At 40.7% G+C, this 20,090-nt stretch overlaps 1 protein-coding gene across 6 annotated transcripts in view; it reads left to right on the forward strand.

The window, feature by feature from the left end:
* GRTP1 (growth hormone regulated TBC protein 1) overlaps positions 1–18,744 on the forward strand; it is a 40,525-nt gene extending 21,781 nt beyond the window's left edge. For 4 of the 6 annotated variants that reach the window (XM_075739679.1, XM_075739659.1, XM_075739695.1 and 1 more), the window contains 4 exons: positions 15,629–15,801; positions 15,922–16,107; positions 18,025–18,108; positions 18,234–18,744. In XM_075739679.1, coding sequence (XP_075595794.1) covers positions 15,629–15,801; positions 15,922–16,107; positions 18,025–18,108; positions 18,234–18,323 — 533 coding nt within the window. In that variant the 3' untranslated portion in view covers positions 18,324–18,744. The remainder of the gene's footprint in view (positions 1–15,628; positions 15,802–15,921; positions 16,108–18,024; positions 18,109–18,233) is intronic. The other 2 variants (XM_075739669.1, XM_075739703.1) reach the window with 1 other exon arrangement.
* Positions 18,745–20,090: the final 1,346 nt, after the last annotated feature.

Here is a 20,090-nt window from a genome sequence, read left to right on the forward strand (position 1 = left end):
CATTGACATCACTGTGTGAGAGATAAGGCCCTCAGTAAAAAGCAAGTTTCATTGAAAAGTGATGTGTGGCAACTTTTGCTGTTAATCTTTTTGATAGTCTTATATGTTTTTATTTGGGGCAAGGGAGTAGATTCAGAACTTTTATTCATTGTTTTTGGTAGGGAATGTACTTCAGTTTGTCATAAACCCCTTAGTTGTTCTTGCATATCCTTCTTCTACACCTTGCTGATACCTAAATGACTTAAGTTGCTCTTATTTATCCCTCTTAGTTGTTGAATTTATCTTACTCCAGTAGCATTGGTGATGAGCAGAAATTCATAATATGAAAGGCAATTACTGTGTATAAAGAAGATGTACATTTACTTAAGGTATATTTATAGATTAATGTTTACTACCCTGTAACAAGAGTCTTGTTACGGACTTTGGCCTGGGTTCAGCACATCCAATACAAGCATACCTCTGAGGTGCTGAAGTTAGAAACATGCATGCTTACATTTCTTTGATAGTCAGTGGGGAAGGGGATATCTGATCAGAACTGCTGATCTGAGTGTGCCTCTTTCCCCTCCACAGTCAGTTTTACAAGAGCTTGAGATGTTCCTTCCGGCTTGGGTGCCTCAAAAAGAGCCCAAGTTAGGTAATATGAATCTTTTCTGTAGTAAAAATATTTATATTGAGTAATACAAAGCTTTGTTTCAGAAAACTTGTTGCTGATGCTATATTTTTCCCAAAAATTTTCTTTATTTTTCCCTTTTATTCCCAGTACCCTCCTATACTATGCTTGAATTGTACGTTTGTAAAAGTCAAAACATGATGGATAAAATAATTGGCATAATTTCAGTGAAATATTATGTGTGTATATGTGAAAGAGAGAATCAGACAGGCAGACAGTATCCATAAAGAAACTTGCATAGGTAAGTAAGTACCGTCCTTCTGTTAACAGTGCAAGGTACAGCGCATTTTGGTTTAAAGCCCTGTAATTATTTGTTGGGGAAGTGGAGAAATATTCTCCAGACTTTCAGACGGAAAAGTAGCAATCATTTTTTGTTGGATGCCAACAGTTTGATTAGCCAACATTTTTCCTTTAGTTTTCTTGCTGATGCTCTTTTCTCGATCTGTTTGCATTATAATCTACATGTTTTCCTCTTTCATTCAACAGATATGCCTCCAGGTCATGTCCTCGAGTGTGTCATGTCACTGCCAGTTAAATTGATGGTGATTTATGACAATACAGAAATCCCTTCTCTGCCCTCTGCAGTGTCCCTGTGAAAGCTTTCCCCCCCACCCTGCCCACACTCACTTAATTAGATTAAACAGCTGCTCTGGTACTGTGATGTTGACAGCATTTTTTTGGTCAGCAGATGAACCAAGCCAGCCACAGATTAGTGTCATTGATTGAAAAATGCAGAATGTGATAGATGGGAGCATTAGTGGCAGCTTTCAGGGGAAGTGACAGAGAAGGGCTCGCTAAGCTATGGCTCACCTCCCCACTTGTTTTTTAGGTCTGGGTGGAGGTATGTACCATAGGATGTGATGGTGTGACTGCTCCACCCACTGACAGGAGGGGGACAGCTTGGGAATGGGACCCCATCAGTAGAAGTCTGCCTGAATTGTTCTGTTACACCCGAACGGAGTTAGCACAGCTGGAAGAGAGCGCCAGCAAAAATTACCATTTGGTTTGTTGGTCTGGGGAGTGGTGTGCGTGCTGTTCATCTGGCTGAACCTAGCACTGCTGGGTACAGCTGGGTGAGGCCAGAAAGATCCTGCTTCTGCTGAAGGCAAGCCCATAGTCTACTGACTGTTGCATCTGTCAGCTGCTCAACCAGGGATTTGGAGGGATTAGGGGCATGTCTCATTTAAACACAGCAAGGGGAAAGAGAATTATTTGTTTAACTGAAGTCTTGGGTGTTACAAATATCTTTTATTCCCAGGTTCATTCAAAACAGATGGCTGGAGCAGACAGTATTGCCCACAAGAAGCAGTATGGATTCAATTCAAACTCATAGTGGATGTGTCTGCAATTTCTATTCAGCATAGCTCTAGTGTTTCTGTTCTGTTCATACCTCTGGTTCTTGTTGGGAAATTTTTTTGTTATGTTGAAGAAATATTGGAAAGGTTGCTTTAGAAAGCATTAGGGAACTTCTAACTGTGGTACTTTGGTAAGTAATTTAAGAAGCATAATTGTCATGTTTACGTATTTGTGGTTAAATGGTGAGTTTGAGAAGAAAAAAACCAACAATTTGAACTCAGTTTAGCATGACAATTATGCTTATATATAGCAGAACAATTTTTTTTTCCACTTCAGTGGTTTTCAGTCTGAAAGCAGCAGTGTTTATCAAGCTATATTCTAATTAGTCTACTAGGCTATCATACTGGAGTTATTTAGTCTTACTGTGTGGTGGGTTGACCCAGGCTGGGGGCCAGGTGCCCACCAGAGCTGCTCTGTCACTCCCCTCATTCACTAGACAGGGGAGAGAAAGTATAACAAAAACCTTGTGGGTCGAATAAGGACAGGGAGAGATCACTCACTAATTATCGTCACGAGTGAAACAGACTGAACTTAGAGAGGGAATTCATCTAATTTATTACTAGGCAAAACAGAGTAGAGGAATGAGAAATAAAATCAAATCTTAAAACACCTCCCCCCACCCCTCCCATCTTCCTGGGCTCAACTTCACTCCTGGCTTCAACCTCCTCCCCCCTCAGCAGCACAGGGGGATGGGGAATGGGGGTTACGGTCAGTTCATCACACGTTGTTTCTGCCGCTTCTTCATCCTCAGGGGGAGGACTCCTCTCATCATTCCCCTGATCCAGCATGGGGTTCCTCTCACAAGAGACAGTCCTTCACGAACTGCTCCAGCATGGGTCCCTTCCATGGGGTGCAGACCTTCAGGAGCAAACTGCTCCAGCGTGGGTCCCCCACGGGGTCACAAGTCCTGCCAGCAAACCTGCTCTGGTGTGGGCTCCTCTCTCCACGGGGCCACAGGTCCTGCCAGGAGCCTGCTCCAGCCTGGGCTTCCCACAGGCCACAGCCTCCTTCAGGTGCCTCCACCTGCTCCGGCGTGGGGTCCTCCACGGGCTGCAGGTGGAATCTCTACACCCCCTCATCCTCCCTCCATGGGCTGCAGGGGGACAGCCTGCCTCACCATGGTCTTCACCATGATCTGCAGGGGGATCTCTGCTCTGGCACCTGGAGCACCTCCTGCCCCTCCTTCTGCACTGACCTGGGTGTCTGCAGAGTTTCTTACATCTTCTCACTCCTCTCTCCAGCTGCAAAAGCTCTCTCTAACTGTTTTCGTCTTTCTTAAATATGTTATCACAGAGGCGCTGATTGGCTTGGCCTTGGCCAGTGGCGGGTCCGTCTTGGAGCCGGCTGGCATTGGCTCTGTCAGACACAGGGGAAGCTTCTAGCAGCTTCTCACAGAAGCCACCCCTGTAGCCCCCCCTGCCGCTACCAAAACCTTGCCATGCAAACCCAACACAACTGAAAACCATTTGTAGAATGACTCCTCCAGTGGTTGAGTGGCCTTATGATTTCTACACTAGGCTGTCACGGCCAAATTTATATCCTTTTATTCTTGTGCCAGTGCTGACTTTTGGGGGTAAAAAAAAAAAAACCCTAAACCTCTCTCTTCTACTTACCTTCCATGTATTTGTAGGCTACCGTCAATTCATTTTACAATTCTTTTGTATTACTAAGCTGCTTCAGTCAAACTCTTCTCTTGCATGAAACTCTTCTCTGTTCCCTTTTTAGCATAATAATTATTTTATGTGTTTGTTCCAGTTTGAATTGATTTATTTTTTATTTTTATTTTCTTTAAACTTGATCACAATGGCACCCTTTTTCTTTTTTTTCAATGGGAAATTTGCTAGTGCCTTGTGCAGTGGCATTATTTCTCTCTCTTCACAACTGAAAGTGTTTTATTTGAGAGAGAGAAACTGTAGGATCTCCCTTGCCTTTTTTTTCCTTCTAGCACTCTGGTTTTGATTTGTGATCTCAGTAATAATGCATGTGCTATTGCTCCTCTATCATCGTCAACAGATGTTTTTTCCACAGCTTACAGGAATTCAGAACACCTCTTTGCTGAACTTTATTTGCACATATTTGTCCTTGTTATTTTAAATATCATCATGTCTCTCTTACTCCAATCTCTTCACTATGTTACTCTGCTGTGCCTTGCGTATTGACATGGGACAGTATCTCTCGGTTTGTTAACAAAAAACATCTTTTTCTTTTTCTCCAGTGTTTTTAATATAAATCTTACATTAGGTGTAGCCTACGAGCATTCTTCAAGGATCAGTCTAACAATCTTCCTTCACCCTGGTACTTTTTAGCCTTTTGGTTTTTATAATTTTTTTACCCACAGGTACTGCCTGGTTGTTTATCAATAATTAAAAATAAGAACAGAGTTTTGAATGATGAAATAGTCACACAAGTATTAGGCTACACTGAACTAACCGGCATTATCTGCAAGGACACAATGCAAGATACCACTTTGCTGGGTAGCTTAGCCACTGCCAGTTAAGGCAGCCAGTTAAGGCAGATGTCTGCTTGTTGAGATAACAGATAATCTAATGCGTTTCTAAGGTTCTCAGTTGTATCAGCCATAGACTTGCAGGTACTGTTGCATAAGAGATGAGGCATAGTAAGACACATGAATATTTGAACTGAATAATAACATAGTTAAGTATCAAACACTTGTATATCTTTCACTGAGTGATTCATGTGACAACATTCTTTAAAGTCCTGTCATAGACTTCCAGGTTTGAAGGGAAGGGCCACTTGAGAAATGCAGAATGCTATACTACCTTTACAGTATTTCTATTTAGACTGCTTGCTTTTAGTTGTGGTTAAGCATACATTTATTTCGTTCTTGTGGCTGAATTTATTTTAATACAATGATTGGGTATTGCCAGGGAACCTCTGAATGCAGAACTGGCTAGGCAGCTGGGTCTTAAAAGCCCTGCTTCTCCAAAAGGAAGTGGAACTTGGTTTCACGTGAAGCATTTTATTCAGCTGTGCAGATAAAAAGACACTTGCTAGAAGTGAATAGTAGTAATGTTGAGCTGAATTTGCAGCCTGTGAAGGAGACTGTTGTGATGAAAAGCATGTTCTTTCACAGAGAAGACTTGAGTACCACAGGCATGTGCCTTCGGTGTGGAAAGCTCCTTCCAAGGTTATGCATAACATGCATGACCTCATGTCTGCAAAGTAGTTTTTGATAACCAAGCTTTTTTATAGCACCATCAACCCAGAAGTTTCAGCAGATCAATCAGTTCTGGGCTGTTTGCCTATCTTCCTCCTCTGGCAGCAACCAGCTACAGGTCTGTAAGCTGGCAGACTTCTTGCTTGTCCTTAGAGAGTTCCTCTGTGATTGCACGTGAAGTCATAGCAGTGCACACCTCTGAAGTATGACATCACGTCTACCACTATGAGGAGTATTTGACTGGTAGGCTGAATAATTAGGAGTTTTGAAATATGGGATTCTGCCATGTTTTACTGCTAACCAGCAGCCATGATGAAAGCATTAATCTCTGAACATTAGAGGTCAGTCGTATTTACCTAGGAATTAAGCATGCAGTGTCCTGTTAAGCTGCAGGTGGAATGCAGGAGTCATCAGGTGCCTGTATTTAGAAACTGTGATAAGCCTGAAATGCTTATTATTTACAAATTTAAACTGCTGGGGATTTGGGAGACTTGAGCAAGGAGGAAATGAGTAACTGATGTTTGTTTTCTTTAAAATGATATATATTTATACTTTGGGAATAATTTATTTCCTGTATGTATTGTATGCCACCTCTCCCTGCTCCCCCCCCCCCCGCTCCCCCCCCAGGCCTCATCAATAAGAGAACAATCTCAATGTTTGCTAGATGTCCTTTAGGTGTCTGGGTAGAAATCTCACAGCTTTGTCTAAAACAGAAGTTTCCTGTATATGACAAGAATATACATGTTGTCAGTCTTTTATGAGGAAACATGCTAAGTTTCAGCTATGCAGCAAAAGAACCCATAGCGTTTAAAAATGCTGAAGAGTATTGTATTCCTTGATATCGCTGTATTTACACTGGAAGCATGACCTAAATGCCTTATTCCACCCAAAAAAGTCAAGTATGCCTCTTTCCTTCTGGCAAGCAAGCCTTGTATTAATATAATTTCATTATGTTGCACTTGAGGTATCTTCAGTGGGCCTTCTGTGGTGGTACTCTGGATGGGACTGCAGCCTTTGCTTATCTGTGCAGGCAGTGGTATTTGCCTGTTTATCTCCCCAGTAAATCAGTTTCGTTCCTTTCAAAAGCCACCAGCAAAATAAACTTTTCAAATGAAATCTTAGTTCAGTAAGGACTGATCAAAGGTAAAATTCCCTGGCTGCGTACAAAGGAGGAGGGTAGGTAGAGTGATAGAAACACAGAAGTATGGGTTTGGGGGAAGAGGTCCTCTTTTTTTTTTTTTAAATGTGTAAAAAAACCAGTTAGTGGTCAAGCCTTAGCATGCAGTAAAAGGCTTAGTTTGTGCTTTGTATTTTATTGCAATAGCCACATTGAAGGGATGTTTTATTTTTTCTAGTTTTAGCTAATGGCTCTGGTTGTGAAAGCACTAGTGTGCATGTGAGGTATTGAAACTATAGTTTTGACAGAGCTGTCCCCATGTTAAAGGGATTGTGCTTTTTTGACTGTGGAATTAAAGCCGCAGAGGCACAAAGCCAAAGCGAGTAGCTTATTTCCTTCCTCATAGCATATATTATTGGGTTTTTTGACCTTCTAATGGTCAGCCAGGGCTCTGCATGTTCAATTAGAATTTTAATAATGCAGCCTTCCTGAATGTGTCACTTTGAGAGCAAGAAGCATAATATAATTGCTGACAAATGTATAATGGGGTTGTAGGTCAAATGCTCAATGCAGATCCTAATATACAGTTTTGTATTTGACTTGTAAATCCCCATAAGATGTATTCATATGCTGGAAGTAATCCATATGTTAAATACCAAGACTTATAAAACTGGAAATGTAACTGGGTTTGCTGTACAAGAAGCCAGCTGAGGAAGCAGTAGTATTTCCTCCCATTCCCTCTGCAGCAGAGTTGTTTGGCTAGAGCTTATCTTTGTGAAAGGTCCCAAACTTGGTCTGAAAGAAAGACCCTGCCACCACTCCTAGTAGTGTATTCAAACTATAAATCACTCTTATTAAAAATGTTTGCTATACTTTTTATTGGAATTTGCCTTGTCCTAACTTGTAGCTATTGCTTCCTTTTAAGACTTTCTCATACTACATTGAAAAGCTCATAATGCCTAGGGCATTTCCTCTATGAAGTGGTGAAGTTTGCCTTTCATTTTTCTTACATAAATTCTACAAATAGAGAAGGTTCTTACAGAGCTCAATTTTTTTTTAAAGTAGTGTTTATAACCTCTTCTTTTATATCTTTTCCAGTTTTTTCAACTTCTTGCCTTAAACATGAATATCGGAGCTGGATGCAGTTTTCTAACCTCAGTTTTGCGAATGTCATATATGGAGATGCTCTCTCCTTCAGTAGTCAATATATCCAAGGATTACTTTGACTTTTCCTGAGCTAAGACGTGCTAACTCTGGATTTGTTGTATTTGCAACTTAAGATACTGCAAAATTGTTTATTTTAAATTGCTCAACTGTATTGTCAAAGGTTTTTTTTTTTTAATATGGCATAGTATGAAGAAGCACTGACAGCAGGCTTTGATATTCTTTCAGAATATAGCATAATGCATATATGCAGCATAGGTGGCTACATAAAGAATGTGTTTGTGGAAGTAGATGTGCTTTGGGACTAAAGGAAATTATATGAAGAAAAGCACGTGCAGTGCACAGCAGTAACTTTTGTCTACGTAAATGTACAAGAAGTGACTCTGTTTAGTTTCAGAGATGCTTGGGAAATATAGCCTTGGTGGTTTCATGTGTTTTATGTTCAGAAGACTTGAATGCTGTACTAAGCTTTCAATTTATGGCTAGTGGAGAAGTCTCATTTGTTCCTCTTACAGTTTTAAAACCTGTTGCTTCAAGATTAAAATTAATTCTCGTTAGCTTTTTCAAGCTTGAAGTAACAGGCTTGTGGCTTTCATTCCCCTTCTCTTCAGATTTAAGGGTTGGATTGGTTTCCCTCTCCAAATATCCGGCTAGAGCCATATGTGTCTGTCCAGCTCGCTATTGTAAGCCTCCTGCTTCTGTCCCAGTCTTTGAAGTAATGTGCTCAGTAGTTCCCATGGCGTGACTGTAGCATTCTTGTAAAGAGCTGAAGAAAATGTAATGTTGGGGTTCTCCTTTAGAGTGAGAGAATATAAATGCTTTGTTTTGTGCTGAGGTGTTAAGAATAATCTTGTCAGTGTGGTGAACTGATAAAATAGCTATTCTTCCTAATCTCATAGAGGAATTAAAAAAAGCAACAGATCCAGTAATCCTTATTCAGCTGAAGTCGTCAGCCATTAAAATTCACTGTACAATTGTAAACTCACTTCAACAACAACAACAAAGTTTGTTTCCTCTGCAGGCATGATAAGCAGTTGTAGTAATCTTCAATGCTTGTTTGTGAATTTCCTCTCCATTTGAGGAAATTGGTGTTTAAGTTTGTCAAAGTGTTTTGTGAATTAAAAACCTTGGCCCTTGAGACCATCATCAACCCAGTAACCTGCAGCCTTCTCCAAAGCACACAACTCTGTAGAGGGGTGCGATGCATAGGGTGCAAAGACTGGAGTCAGGCCAGGCCATTTGGAAACAGCCAAGTGGTGAATAACCCGTGTCCGATTGCGTCTGTCAACTCACTGGTACTATGAAAAAACCCACTTATCCACAAAAGAAGTGATTCCAGTGGTAGTGGATATGAAGAGGGGTGAGAGGGAAGAAAGGAGAATTGGCCAACAGCGTTTTGCTCAGAGTTATATCTAATCTGTATGAGAGTGCTTTGGTAGCTGTAACTTTTAATCTAGACTAGTTCTTAATGATGCAAATGTCTCTACTGAGCAGCACATAACAGAGAATTAGTATTAAAAAAAACCAAAACAAACCCAAACCAAAAAACTAGCCAGTTTCATTCTCCATAACTAGAAAGTCTGAGAGTTGCATTTGTGCTTTCTTACGTGCCGCTAACTTCAATTTGTTTCTCTGAGAGGTTACACGTGGAGTCTTGGTTTCTTTGCATTTCATCTCTGCCTTCTGTAATGTCTGGAAGGATATCATCTTTGCCTTTCTTTCCATTGTCTTCATAATTAACAAGCATCCTTCTTCAGTTTCTAAATGGTAGCTACTACATCCGCTCATAATCCCACTGTGCTGCGTGAAATGCAAATAGGGAACCAAAGGGCTCTTTCTGCTCCGCAGGATCCATTTTCCGAGTTTGGGATCAGAAGCTAAAGATGAATACAGGCAGGTGGGATTATGTAGAAATCATCAAACACTGCCTTTTTGTGCTTGCTGAAAAGGTGTTAATGGTAAATCATTTCTCAAAATAGTATTATTCTAAATTTTGTGTGATCTCAGTATCACAACCAGTAAGTACCCATAAAATGCTTGCATTCTCTATTTTATTTTTTTATTATATTGTTCTGCCATCCAAAATGAATTGGGCTTGCTTATGGTTCTTTAAAGTTAATGTTCAATTGTGAATGATGTGGCTACTGCTGATTCTGGTGTGAGTTCTGTACCTCAGGACAGAAGTTCTGGTTCAGTTTTGTCTGATGAAGGAAAAATAAAATATGGCTTGAACCTGTTTGGGGTTTGTTTGTTTGTTTGGATTTTTTTCAGTTCCTGGAGGATTAGGAACTTATGTTTTAAAAATAACATAGTTAAGAGTTCAGCTTGTATTTAACCACTTATCTCTAGGATATCACTTTGGCCAGGACATCTGCAGGGGGTCACTTTGGCCTGATATTGAAAAAAGAATTGGCAGTACTCTTGGTTTTCCTCTTTTTCCTGTTGTGACTTTCTGATTTCCTCCCAAACTTAGGTTATTCAACTTCTTATGCCAGGCTCATGATGTAGATTCTTAGAAGACCTATTGCACCATTTTGGACTATCCCATGGCAGAAATAAAATAGCAGAGCATTGCCCTGCCTTCTTGGACAAAGCAGGCTGAGAGTCGCCAACAGGGAGAATGAGTGAGTCAGTAAATTGTGTAGGAATAGCATAAGCGGCATTTAGATGCTCTAAAAGTGAGAAGGGACTGCTATCGTAATCTGGTTTGACCTCTCTGTAACTGAAGTGATGAAACTCATTCCACGTATGTTGCATGAAGTTCATAAACTCAGCTATGATAGCATATCTTTTTTGGAAGGGAAAACTTTGCACTGCCGAGGTTATTTAAAATAACCCCTGTGTTCAGTAACATGCAAACAACGAAGATTTTGTAGTGAAGGATTACTGGAAAAGATTTTCTTCCCACAAAGGCACGTGGTGGAATCTGTTTCTCTTTTGACTTAAAATGTAGAGCTGAGTCCTTTTCATGAAGTTGGCCACTTCTGTTCATGCCAACCTCTGCTTTTGCCTGCCAGCGTTGAGACTTGCTATATTTGTCTCTTCTGGATTCCAGTGAAGTCCAGTAGCAAATAGTAATGTGCATCTGCAGCAAGAAGACAGTTTTGAATGTTGCATATTGGTATAAAAATTAACCATTTTTGCTTGTTTGGGGGAGGAGAGAGAATGTTAATACCCCTACCCCCCACCCCACCATGGCTCTCATGGACTTTATAAACATACTCTTGTGAATAAAATATTTTACATAACTTTTCTCACAGTCATAAGCAAAATCACTTAATTTTTAGGTTTTTTGTTTGGTTAAATAAATGGTATCACCAAGACAGATCGCTCAGTTTGTCCCAGGCTGGGGTTAATATAGGCTCTTGAAATAAGAATTAGAAATGCTGGAAGATAAGCAGCAGAGCTGAGGTCTTGTCTTGGGTATTTCTATAACAGTAAGAATTCATATAATCTCAGTTCTGGTAGGAGCAGTTATATTTAACCTGACATATGCATAACAGACTTAAAGGATTCTTTTTTAACTTCTGCAGCTTTGATTTGTAGAGGTAATTTAAGGCTATAAGAGTACTGCTTCTTAAACTTTTATTTTTGGAACATCTTAATCTATTTGTAATGGAGAACAAGGTCATACAGTCCCTACAAGCTTTATCCTTATTTTCTGCAAATCTCATTACTGCTCTGGAGCACAAGCAGGCAGTTACGTCTTGGTCCTGGACATCCTGGTAGGACTCAGAGAGGTGCTAATGATTGTGATAGGGAGGCAGTGAGGTGTAGTTCAAGGAACATCTCTGCCAGACGCTGAGCTAGAACTGGTTTAAAGCAAAGTGACAGCACGCTGCAGCCAGTGCAGTGTTAGTAACAAAAAGCCCTTTAAACAAGGAAAAAAGTCCCTTCATCTAGTCACCTGCGTTGTACAGTAGCAATGAAATACCTGGCAGTTGGTGAAGCTGGCTTTTCCTTTTTGCTGCTCAACTCCCAGAGGAAGAGAAGCTGACGATCCCGGCAGAGCCATGGGGCTGCACTGCTGTTCGGGGTCAGGACTGTGACGAGGAAGGGGCACTCCATGTGGGGTCCTGCCTGCATGCTACGCTCTCGGGCGCTCCTAAACTTAGCGAGGTATCCAAAATCCATGGGCAGGCACCAGGAACAACAGACTGGGCAAGGCAGGTGCATGTGGGTAAGCAACAGACAAAACTGAGAGGAAAGTAAGGAAAGCCTAGGACTAGTTTACTAAAGAGCTTGGAAATGTGGAGTTTCATATTGGGAAACTTAATTTTCATCTAGACATTTTTCTGGAATTTAATAATTTAATAATAGAATATAATAATAATTTATAATACTGTATTTCATTTCTTGCCTTCCAGAAGAAGATGCAATGAAAAGTAATGTAGTGTGTGATCACCTAAAACGTTAACATTGTCACTTCCGTTTGACAATTTGAGGAATAAAAGGAAGCAGTCTGACTATGTTTTTTCAGGGGGATGATATATTGTCAGAGGTCATTGCTATACACCAACCTAGATCAATAGATAGACAATCCAATTAGCCTACATTTTATTTATTTTTTTTATTTTAATTAGTAGTGGCAGATTGGGAGCAGTTACTCACTCAGTCTGTTCTGGGTCATCAGCTGCTCAGTATTTTGCCAGATTATTGAGAAGAAAAAATAATGAATATGCTAATTAAATGTGGATCATGAAAATCTAGAAACTTCAAATAATTTGTAAGACAAGATATGGAAGGAACATAAAGCATTAATGTATTTTGATGGTAGATGAGTAAAAATGATTTGCTCCACAGTATCTTGTGAAAAAACAGCTTTGTGGTATGTGGGGGAGTTAGACTTGTGTAGACTTGTTGATAAGGATATCTTGACTTTAGGGAGAAATTCTGGGCAGAGCAGCCAATTATAAAAGATCAGGAAAACAGGGCACACAATGAAATGTTTGCAGTGAGGGAGAGCTGCAGGATTTTTGCTGAGGGAACATTTCCAGAAGGCTTAGGGTCTGGGCATCCCTCACAAACAAGAACAGAATGGAAGACCCACGTAGGTTAAATGTTACCCACATAGGTTAAATGTTACCAAGCACTCAGGCACTGAACCAAGATACAAAATAATTTTCACTAGTGAGACCAGACAGAGACCGTGAAAAGCGGCTTGAGCAGGATGCTGGATCCTCTTCTGACTCGGCCTGTGTAGTTTCGGCGAACCCTGCGTAGCCCTGAGGGCTTGGTGCGGGTGCTGCTGGCTGCGCTCTGGGGCAGCTGTGTCTGGGGGCCTGGCACCTGTCCGGGGCTACCACTGCCCTCGGAAGAGCGATGTTAGATCCGTGCTATCCCCTGGGCTACTGCAACGCTGTTAGGTTCCTTGGGAAGGATCTGTGGCTGAATTTTGCACAGATACAGGGTCCTGCAGGAATGTTTCTGGAGGATTGGAAATGTGGCTTTCCGAGTTTGAGGAGCTAATTTTATATATATACATTTATGTATAAAAGTGTATGTATATAGAGTAAAATTATATAATTACATGTTAATTATGTGTAATTATAATTAATACCTATAGTAACTCTAATGTATAATAATTACATATAAAATGCCTTGGATGCAGATTCTTTTAATGTAACTTCTTTCTGTTGTGAACTGGCAGCTAATATCCTGAAAAAAACCTGCTGCTTGGTTATTGGCATTTGCATAAAATCATTAATCGCTCCTCCCACTTGTTTTGCAGCGGCAGCGCTGGGCTGAACGTTGCAGTGCTGCGTTCCAGGGCATATGGGAGCCGCTCCTGCTCCATGAGGAACAGCAGGAGGCTGCCTCAGATGAATGAATAGTTCCTTTTTCCTTTCTGTCCAGCAGTATAATCTAACAAACTTGAACAAAATTTTAATTTATGCCAAGGCTTCCCGGCTGATTGCTGCTTCAGTAATTCAAGGAGTGACGTATCCAAGTTGCCTGGCTGTTAACTTTTTATTTGCCAGCTCTGGGTGTCCAGTTGCATTCTCACTGAGATCCTGACATTTACTTTGCTGTACAAATTAAAAATAGCAGCTGCTGTTGATTTCAGCGTATCGGATGATTGCAGCAGTGCAGAGTGTGGGCTGCTGTCCTTCCTCCTGAGGACACTCACCGGTGGTAACTTGGAGAAGTTTCAAGTACTCACATGTCTTGGGAGCACAAAAAAAGAAAAAAAAAAGGTTTGTGGATGTATGAGAGGAGGAGGAAGGGTAGGAAAGAGAAGGCTTGTTCTGTTATGTGAAATTTGTTTTTCACTGACATGAAAGCATTTTAAAAAAGGATTACTCTGCCAGTTAACGTTACTTTACCAGCATCCCCATTGACAAATGAGCACAACACTAACACAAAATATATATATATAGAGAGAGGGTTTTGTGTTGGCTTTGAGGTCATGGTGTGATTGTTTTTCTACACTTTTTCATGGGATTACTTGTCCTTTAGTTCTTGGAGCTTTCCCTATAAGCACTTGATAAAAGACAAATGGTTAAAGGAATGTATATAGTGGTAGTGACTCTTGGGTCTGTAGAGGAGTTTTACCTATTATTCTTCAATGGGAACAACGAAAATAAGGATCACAGGCAAAAAGCAAGATTCCTGAAGCTCGAATGCAATGTTTGTTAGGTCCATAAAAACTCCGGTATGCGTTCTGCAGTTTGGACAGGACAAATGTAGAGCAAATAATACCCTCCTAGGGTGGGAAGTCTGTTCAAGAAAACCACTGATGCAGAAAAGAGTGGAATATTAAGCTGCTTCTGTGATTTCATTAGAGAAATTAAAGTGGTTATAAACATACTGCATAATTTGGACATCTTAAACTTATTTGTGGCACTAGGAGGTTTTATTAAAATTATTTCAGACAAATGGACTTTGCTCTGATTCCTTTGCCTTCATGTGAACCATCGGTCTCTGCCGTGTGTGTCTGGGAACTTTGGCAGAAACCAGCTAAGTTAGAGAAACCTGAATTGCAGCTTTCTAGAATCAGTGAAGGAAAGAAACACATAGAAAGGGGCTTGTGTTACCAGTTATTTCTTTCAGTTAATAACATAGATCTTGTCAGCATAGCACCAGTGAACCATCAAGGCTTGCTTCTCAGAGCTGGGGCCATCAAGTCCAACTTAAACATTTCTGTCAACATCTAAACCCAAAATATGGATTTCTTAAACATTGTGTAATTCTTGTCCCTTGCTGGGCAATTTGAACTCTTGTGAAATAAATAATCTTTTTCTTCCCTTAAGTATACCCAGAACTACTTGTTTATAGACCTGAGGTGCTTGTTATTCAGCCTGTACCTTGGTAATGAAAATGCTTACCCTGTCAACCAGGCTGCAGAGTAACAGTTGTAGTGTGCTCCATTTTTCTTAATTTTGGATGTAACGGTTTAATGCAGTGATCAGCAGCGTAGGAGAGAGATGTAGGTCTAATTTCAACCCCTGTCTCACAGGTAAATTAAGTAGGAAGAGATGTTGCCTGAGGGACCTGTCATTCACTTCCTTTTGGAATTATTCTATGAAAAGTAGGATTTCCTTGGCTCAGATAAGAGAGGAAAAACTCTTAATGGCTAGGTCATACCCAAGCACAAGCCGTATCTGGCCTCCAGAACCCCCTGCACAGCTGACACTCTCAGAAATTCACATTTCCAGTTTGTGACTGGACCCAGTCTAAAGGCTAAGGGTGGGGGTTTTTGTTACCTGTCTAGGCATTGTGTGGACTGGGAGGTGTGCAGCCCCCCCCCCCCCCCCCCCCCCCCCCCCCCCAGGAAGGAGGTAGTGGTTATGTTGAACTGTTTAAATGTTAGTAAGACTCTGGTAGTTTAAGCTAGTGGTTAAAAACTACCAGGATTATCCTTCCTTGGGAAGGGAGAATGAATTGCCAAAAAACATCAGAGAGAAAGAAGATGCTTTTGGTAGGCATGAATGAAGTGTTTGTGTAGAGGGCCCAGCCTTAGCTGAGAAAGAAGTGCTGTATGACCACACTACAGACATCATTGTTGCATGGTTTAATTTACTTCAACTTGGAGTCATAGGCTCAACATGCCTTTATATACTCAGCTGCACAGGACATTCTCTTCAATTTTGTGGAAAAATCATGTCAACAGTTTCCTGAATTTTTGTTTCTTCTCTCCAAGATTATTACAGTCCTGCAATGTTGGGCCTGAAAACTGATCAGGAAGTCCTGGGAGAACTTGTGAAAATGAAAGTTCCAGCTGTGGCAGAGCTGATGGAAAGACACGGAGTCATGTGGACCCTAGTGGTGTCACGCTGGTTTATATGCTTGTTCATTGACATTCTTCCAGTTGAGGTAGTTGATAACAACATTCTCTTAATATACTCATAATCATTGTTTTATTTGTAATGCTTTAGTAACAACTACCTGCTGGAAATCAAGAAGCTGTAATCCAAATTCTCTCCTTTCCTGCAGACTGTGCTCCGAATATGGGACTGTTTGTTCTATGAAGGGTCAAAGATCATCTTTCGTGTGGCCTTAACATTAATTAAGCAACACCAAGCTTTTATTTTGGAAGCCACAAATTTCCCTGACATTTGTGATAAATTTAAGCAGATCACCAAAGGAACGTTTGTAACGGAGTGTCACAGCTTCATGCAGGTAAGTTCTCTGCAGCTTTGAGTTGTTACGCATTAAAAAACAGACTTTTGCTCAGTCAAAAAAAGATGGATCCAGGTAGCAGAAATGTATCTGTAGGAATTGCCAAAAGGATGAAGAATGGTTTTATATAAGAAATGGAACCTTTTAAAGAAATTTGGGGTTTTTTTAAAGAAGTCTTACTTAAACCCATATATAGTAAACCATTCACACTATCTGTTGTACAGGGGAAAAAAAAACCCTGGTAGAAAGGGCAAAAAGAGTAAAGGCAGGAAGTCTGATGAGAAAATAACTTTAGTGCATTCTTTCAAATGAACTATGGATTGTGTTCCTGTGCTTTTCAGATTAATTGTAATAGAATATTATAGAAGAGACACACAGTTAATTTTAAACTTGCACTGATAAATCTTCATAGTGCCAGAATGTAAAGCATTCTGTTTAGAAAAAGGTAGCACCAAGTTCTTACTTCCAGACAAAAAAAACCCCATGAAGTCAAGTGCTCAAGTCTTATGATAATCTGCAAACTGAGAATTATTCTTGTAAATTATTGGTAGATTGGATGCCAGAGCTGTATAGAACATTAGATTCAGAGCTTAACTCAGAAGACAGAAATGTAAAAGATTTGGTTTTTTTCAACTAACAACAAAAAAACCAGGAGCACATCTGTCAGCCAAGTGATTTATAACTCTGCTATCATTGTTTGCAAAGTGTGCGCAGAACTGCAACCCAGTAAGAGACCTTTACCCCTGAAAGAGTTTCATGCTCATGTCAGAGCTCTGTCATAGTAAGATGTCATTCATGTTACATTTCACTTTTGCTCATATAGAATAAAAATAAGCTTAACTTAGTGTTTGTGAGCCTTTTAAATAAAAGAGCAAAAGAAAAATAAATCACAGGTACAGCTTAATGTAGAAGGGAGATGTTTGAGGGGTTTCCATCCCATAAAGGCTTTAGAGTAACAGTTTTGTTACGTGCTAACTGCCCTGGGAATACCAGTTCAGAGGCTACTACAAACACTTGTCCTTGAAGGACTTCCCCCCCCCCCCCCCCCCCTTTCATTACATTACACTCCACAGCAGCTGTTTCTGGAGAATCAACTAGCTTTTTCTTGCAGTTACCTTGAATAAAACAGTTTAACTGTGTTGGTTACTGTAGTGAGGGGGCTTTCAAGGCAATTAAACAATTTAGGTTAGGTTCTTAGGTAACTTTGAAATGTGTATGTTTGGGTTTGCCTTTTTTTTTTCCCCCAGCAGTACAGACACTGGTGCCAGTAGAGGTGATGACAGTTGGGTATTCTACACCTCCCTCCCCCTGAACAAAAACTTAGTGTTTAGTTTAATGCAATGCAGACTTCCTTACCAGAATGCTGTTCAGAACTGGCTCATTTATAATCTCAGCTCCAGAGTTGTCAGTTGCCACTACAGAGAACTGAGGAGCCCACACATCTGGACTGTAGATTAAAGTATATAAACTTGCAGCTTGCTTCATAGTCTTGTTCTGTCAGCAGCTTTAGGTGAAGTAGTGGAAACCAATGTATTGTTCTTAAGCAACAAGTCAGAGCAAAAAAGAGTAGTACAGGTGTGTGACAGCTTTTGAAATGATCCAGTCCTTACATCCATATATGTTACTACCCTGGGAAGCCTGGTGGAAAAAAAGGGCAAAGGCAGTATAGCAAGGGATTAAGGCTGATTTTTTGCAGTAGAAACATACATACATACAACAGTATGTGTTCCAGAGCCCGAACAACCTATGCCAGCACCACATTAGCAATACACTGCTGCTTTGCAGCATTACCCAGGATGGCTTAATATGTTCTAAATATGCCTGCCATCCACCAACACAAATGCCTTCTAAAATAATTTTAACTGGACACTTGTATTCAAACTAGCTTTTGTATTGTTGCTTTTGTGTCACTTACAGCACTTGTTACGTGCTGCAGGTTTACCACATCTTTCCAGCAGCGTAGATGAAGATGCCGCCCTGTTACAAGGAGGCCAGAGAGCAGTAAGCATTTTCACTGTATGGATATCAAAGCAGGGATGTCACACTTAGGGGAGAATGACATGAGAATTCCAGCACACTGTCCAAAGTCAGCATTTTAACTAAGAATTTTCTCCTTTTGCCCCCAGAAAATATTCACAGACCCTGGAAGCTTGTCCATGGCAACAATCAACAAACTCCGAGAGACTTGCAGAGAGAAGTTGCTTTCTCAGGGATAACTCACCAGATTTAACCAGGTGGTCAGATACTACAGCAACTGACACATTCCTCTACTTGCACTGACTAAAAAGCACACTTTAAGCTTTCCATGAGTTAACTGACACGACCAATTTTTCCTGCCTTTCAAGTAAGTGTTGTTAACACTTTGTACTGTATGTCAGACTTCATAACTGGAGGTGGTGGTTCTGTTGTTGGTTTGTTGTTTGTTTGGGTTTTTTTAAGGATTAAAATGTTTTCAGAGTAGAATGTGATCAGTGTCAGGATACTCCTTTTAAAAAAAAAAAACAGTCACTGTCCTTGTCTTTTCAGGGCATTTTGTAATGTTAAAAGAAAACAGGTGTATAAAATTACATATCCTTCCTACTGTATTAACTGTGACACTGCTATAATTTTTACAAAATAAATTAATTTAATTTGTCACAACCTGTTTCTTGGTGTGAAGAGAGTAAGATATCTGATGTCTTTCCTGACTGCCACAAACATCTTCCTTTTGCCTCGCTGCTGTCACTTCAGGAACTCAATAAATATGGCAAAGGGCAGGGCAAGGCAGCAATGAGGAAGGTGATCTTTATCTTCACTAGCAGTTACTCTATGCAGTGTGTAACAGCTCTTCAGGTAAAGGCAGCAGGGACCACACACAAGTCCAGGCTACAGAAAGCAGCAGCAAAAATTCCTCTGTAACCACTCTTAATATTTTATATGCTTATTCAGTGTTTTCTAGCTCTAGCACAGTAGGTAGTAAGTAATTTGACTCAAATCTGGAAGTAGCATTTCTCACTTTGTAAGGGATGCTGAAAGTCAATGCTGTACTTCTACTTTGTGCTGGTGGACTGAGGTTGCACTACAGGTGCTATATATCTTCAAATACCTGTGTCCCTAAACATTTTGGGAGAAAAACACCTGTAAAGATCCCCACAAACAGACTTTTTCCTTGATAGGGTGAGACAGTGGGCAGTTCCAAAGCTGTACCTTAATATCCCACCCCTTAATGCAAGTCTAAATACCCTACCCCTGGGCAGAAACAAGGGAAGCAGCCAGCACTTCCAGCCCTGCTGCACCGGGTGCCCAGGACTAGCTTTCTTGTCCTTACAGAGCCCTCTCCTGGCCACATCCTTTCCCTCACCTTCCTGCTGGGGAAGGGAGGGAAGGCTGGAGAGGCCATCAATTCATCCTTTTTTATTCTTCCCGTTGAACCAACTAATGTGGAAAGCCTCACCTTTTAACACCATACTCCTGTTCAGACTCTGTTCCAAGCTATCTTCCTTCCTTGGCAAGGAAGGCTTACTTATTATTTCCCCCCACCCTGCAGATTGAGTTTCTTAAAACTTTTCAGAAGAAGTAAATGAGTTCTTTTCTAGACAAGTAGAGACAGCTACTCAGCAGTATGATTCCAAGCTGTCCTATCCTTTCCTTGCATACTGAATCACAGGGACATTAGCAGTACCATGCTCCTAGTACATCAGCAGGTGTTAGGAAATACTAATTTATTCCCCACTGGCAAAATCCATAATTTCCAGGTACCTTCAAGGTAGCAGGGCAGATGGTCCAAAGAATACCGGCCTTACTGCCATGTGTTCAGTTCTCCTTGTCAGAAGAATAAATGTTCTGTGCAATGTTTCAGTGGGCCTCAGTTCCTGCCCTGTGTAGCTAGTACTGTTAACCCCAAAACATTACTGCAGGAGGGAGTCAGGAAAGCTTTAAATGCAAAGTTTCATTTCCAAGCACATTACAACACACATAGACCTCAGCAGACATGCATTTCCTAC

This window comes from Balearica regulorum, chromosome 1 (genome assembly GCF_011004875.1).
Source record: "Balearica regulorum gibbericeps isolate bBalReg1 chromosome 1, bBalReg1.pri, whole genome shotgun sequence".
Lineage (NCBI taxonomy): Eukaryota > Metazoa > Chordata > Aves > Gruiformes > Gruidae > Balearica > Balearica regulorum.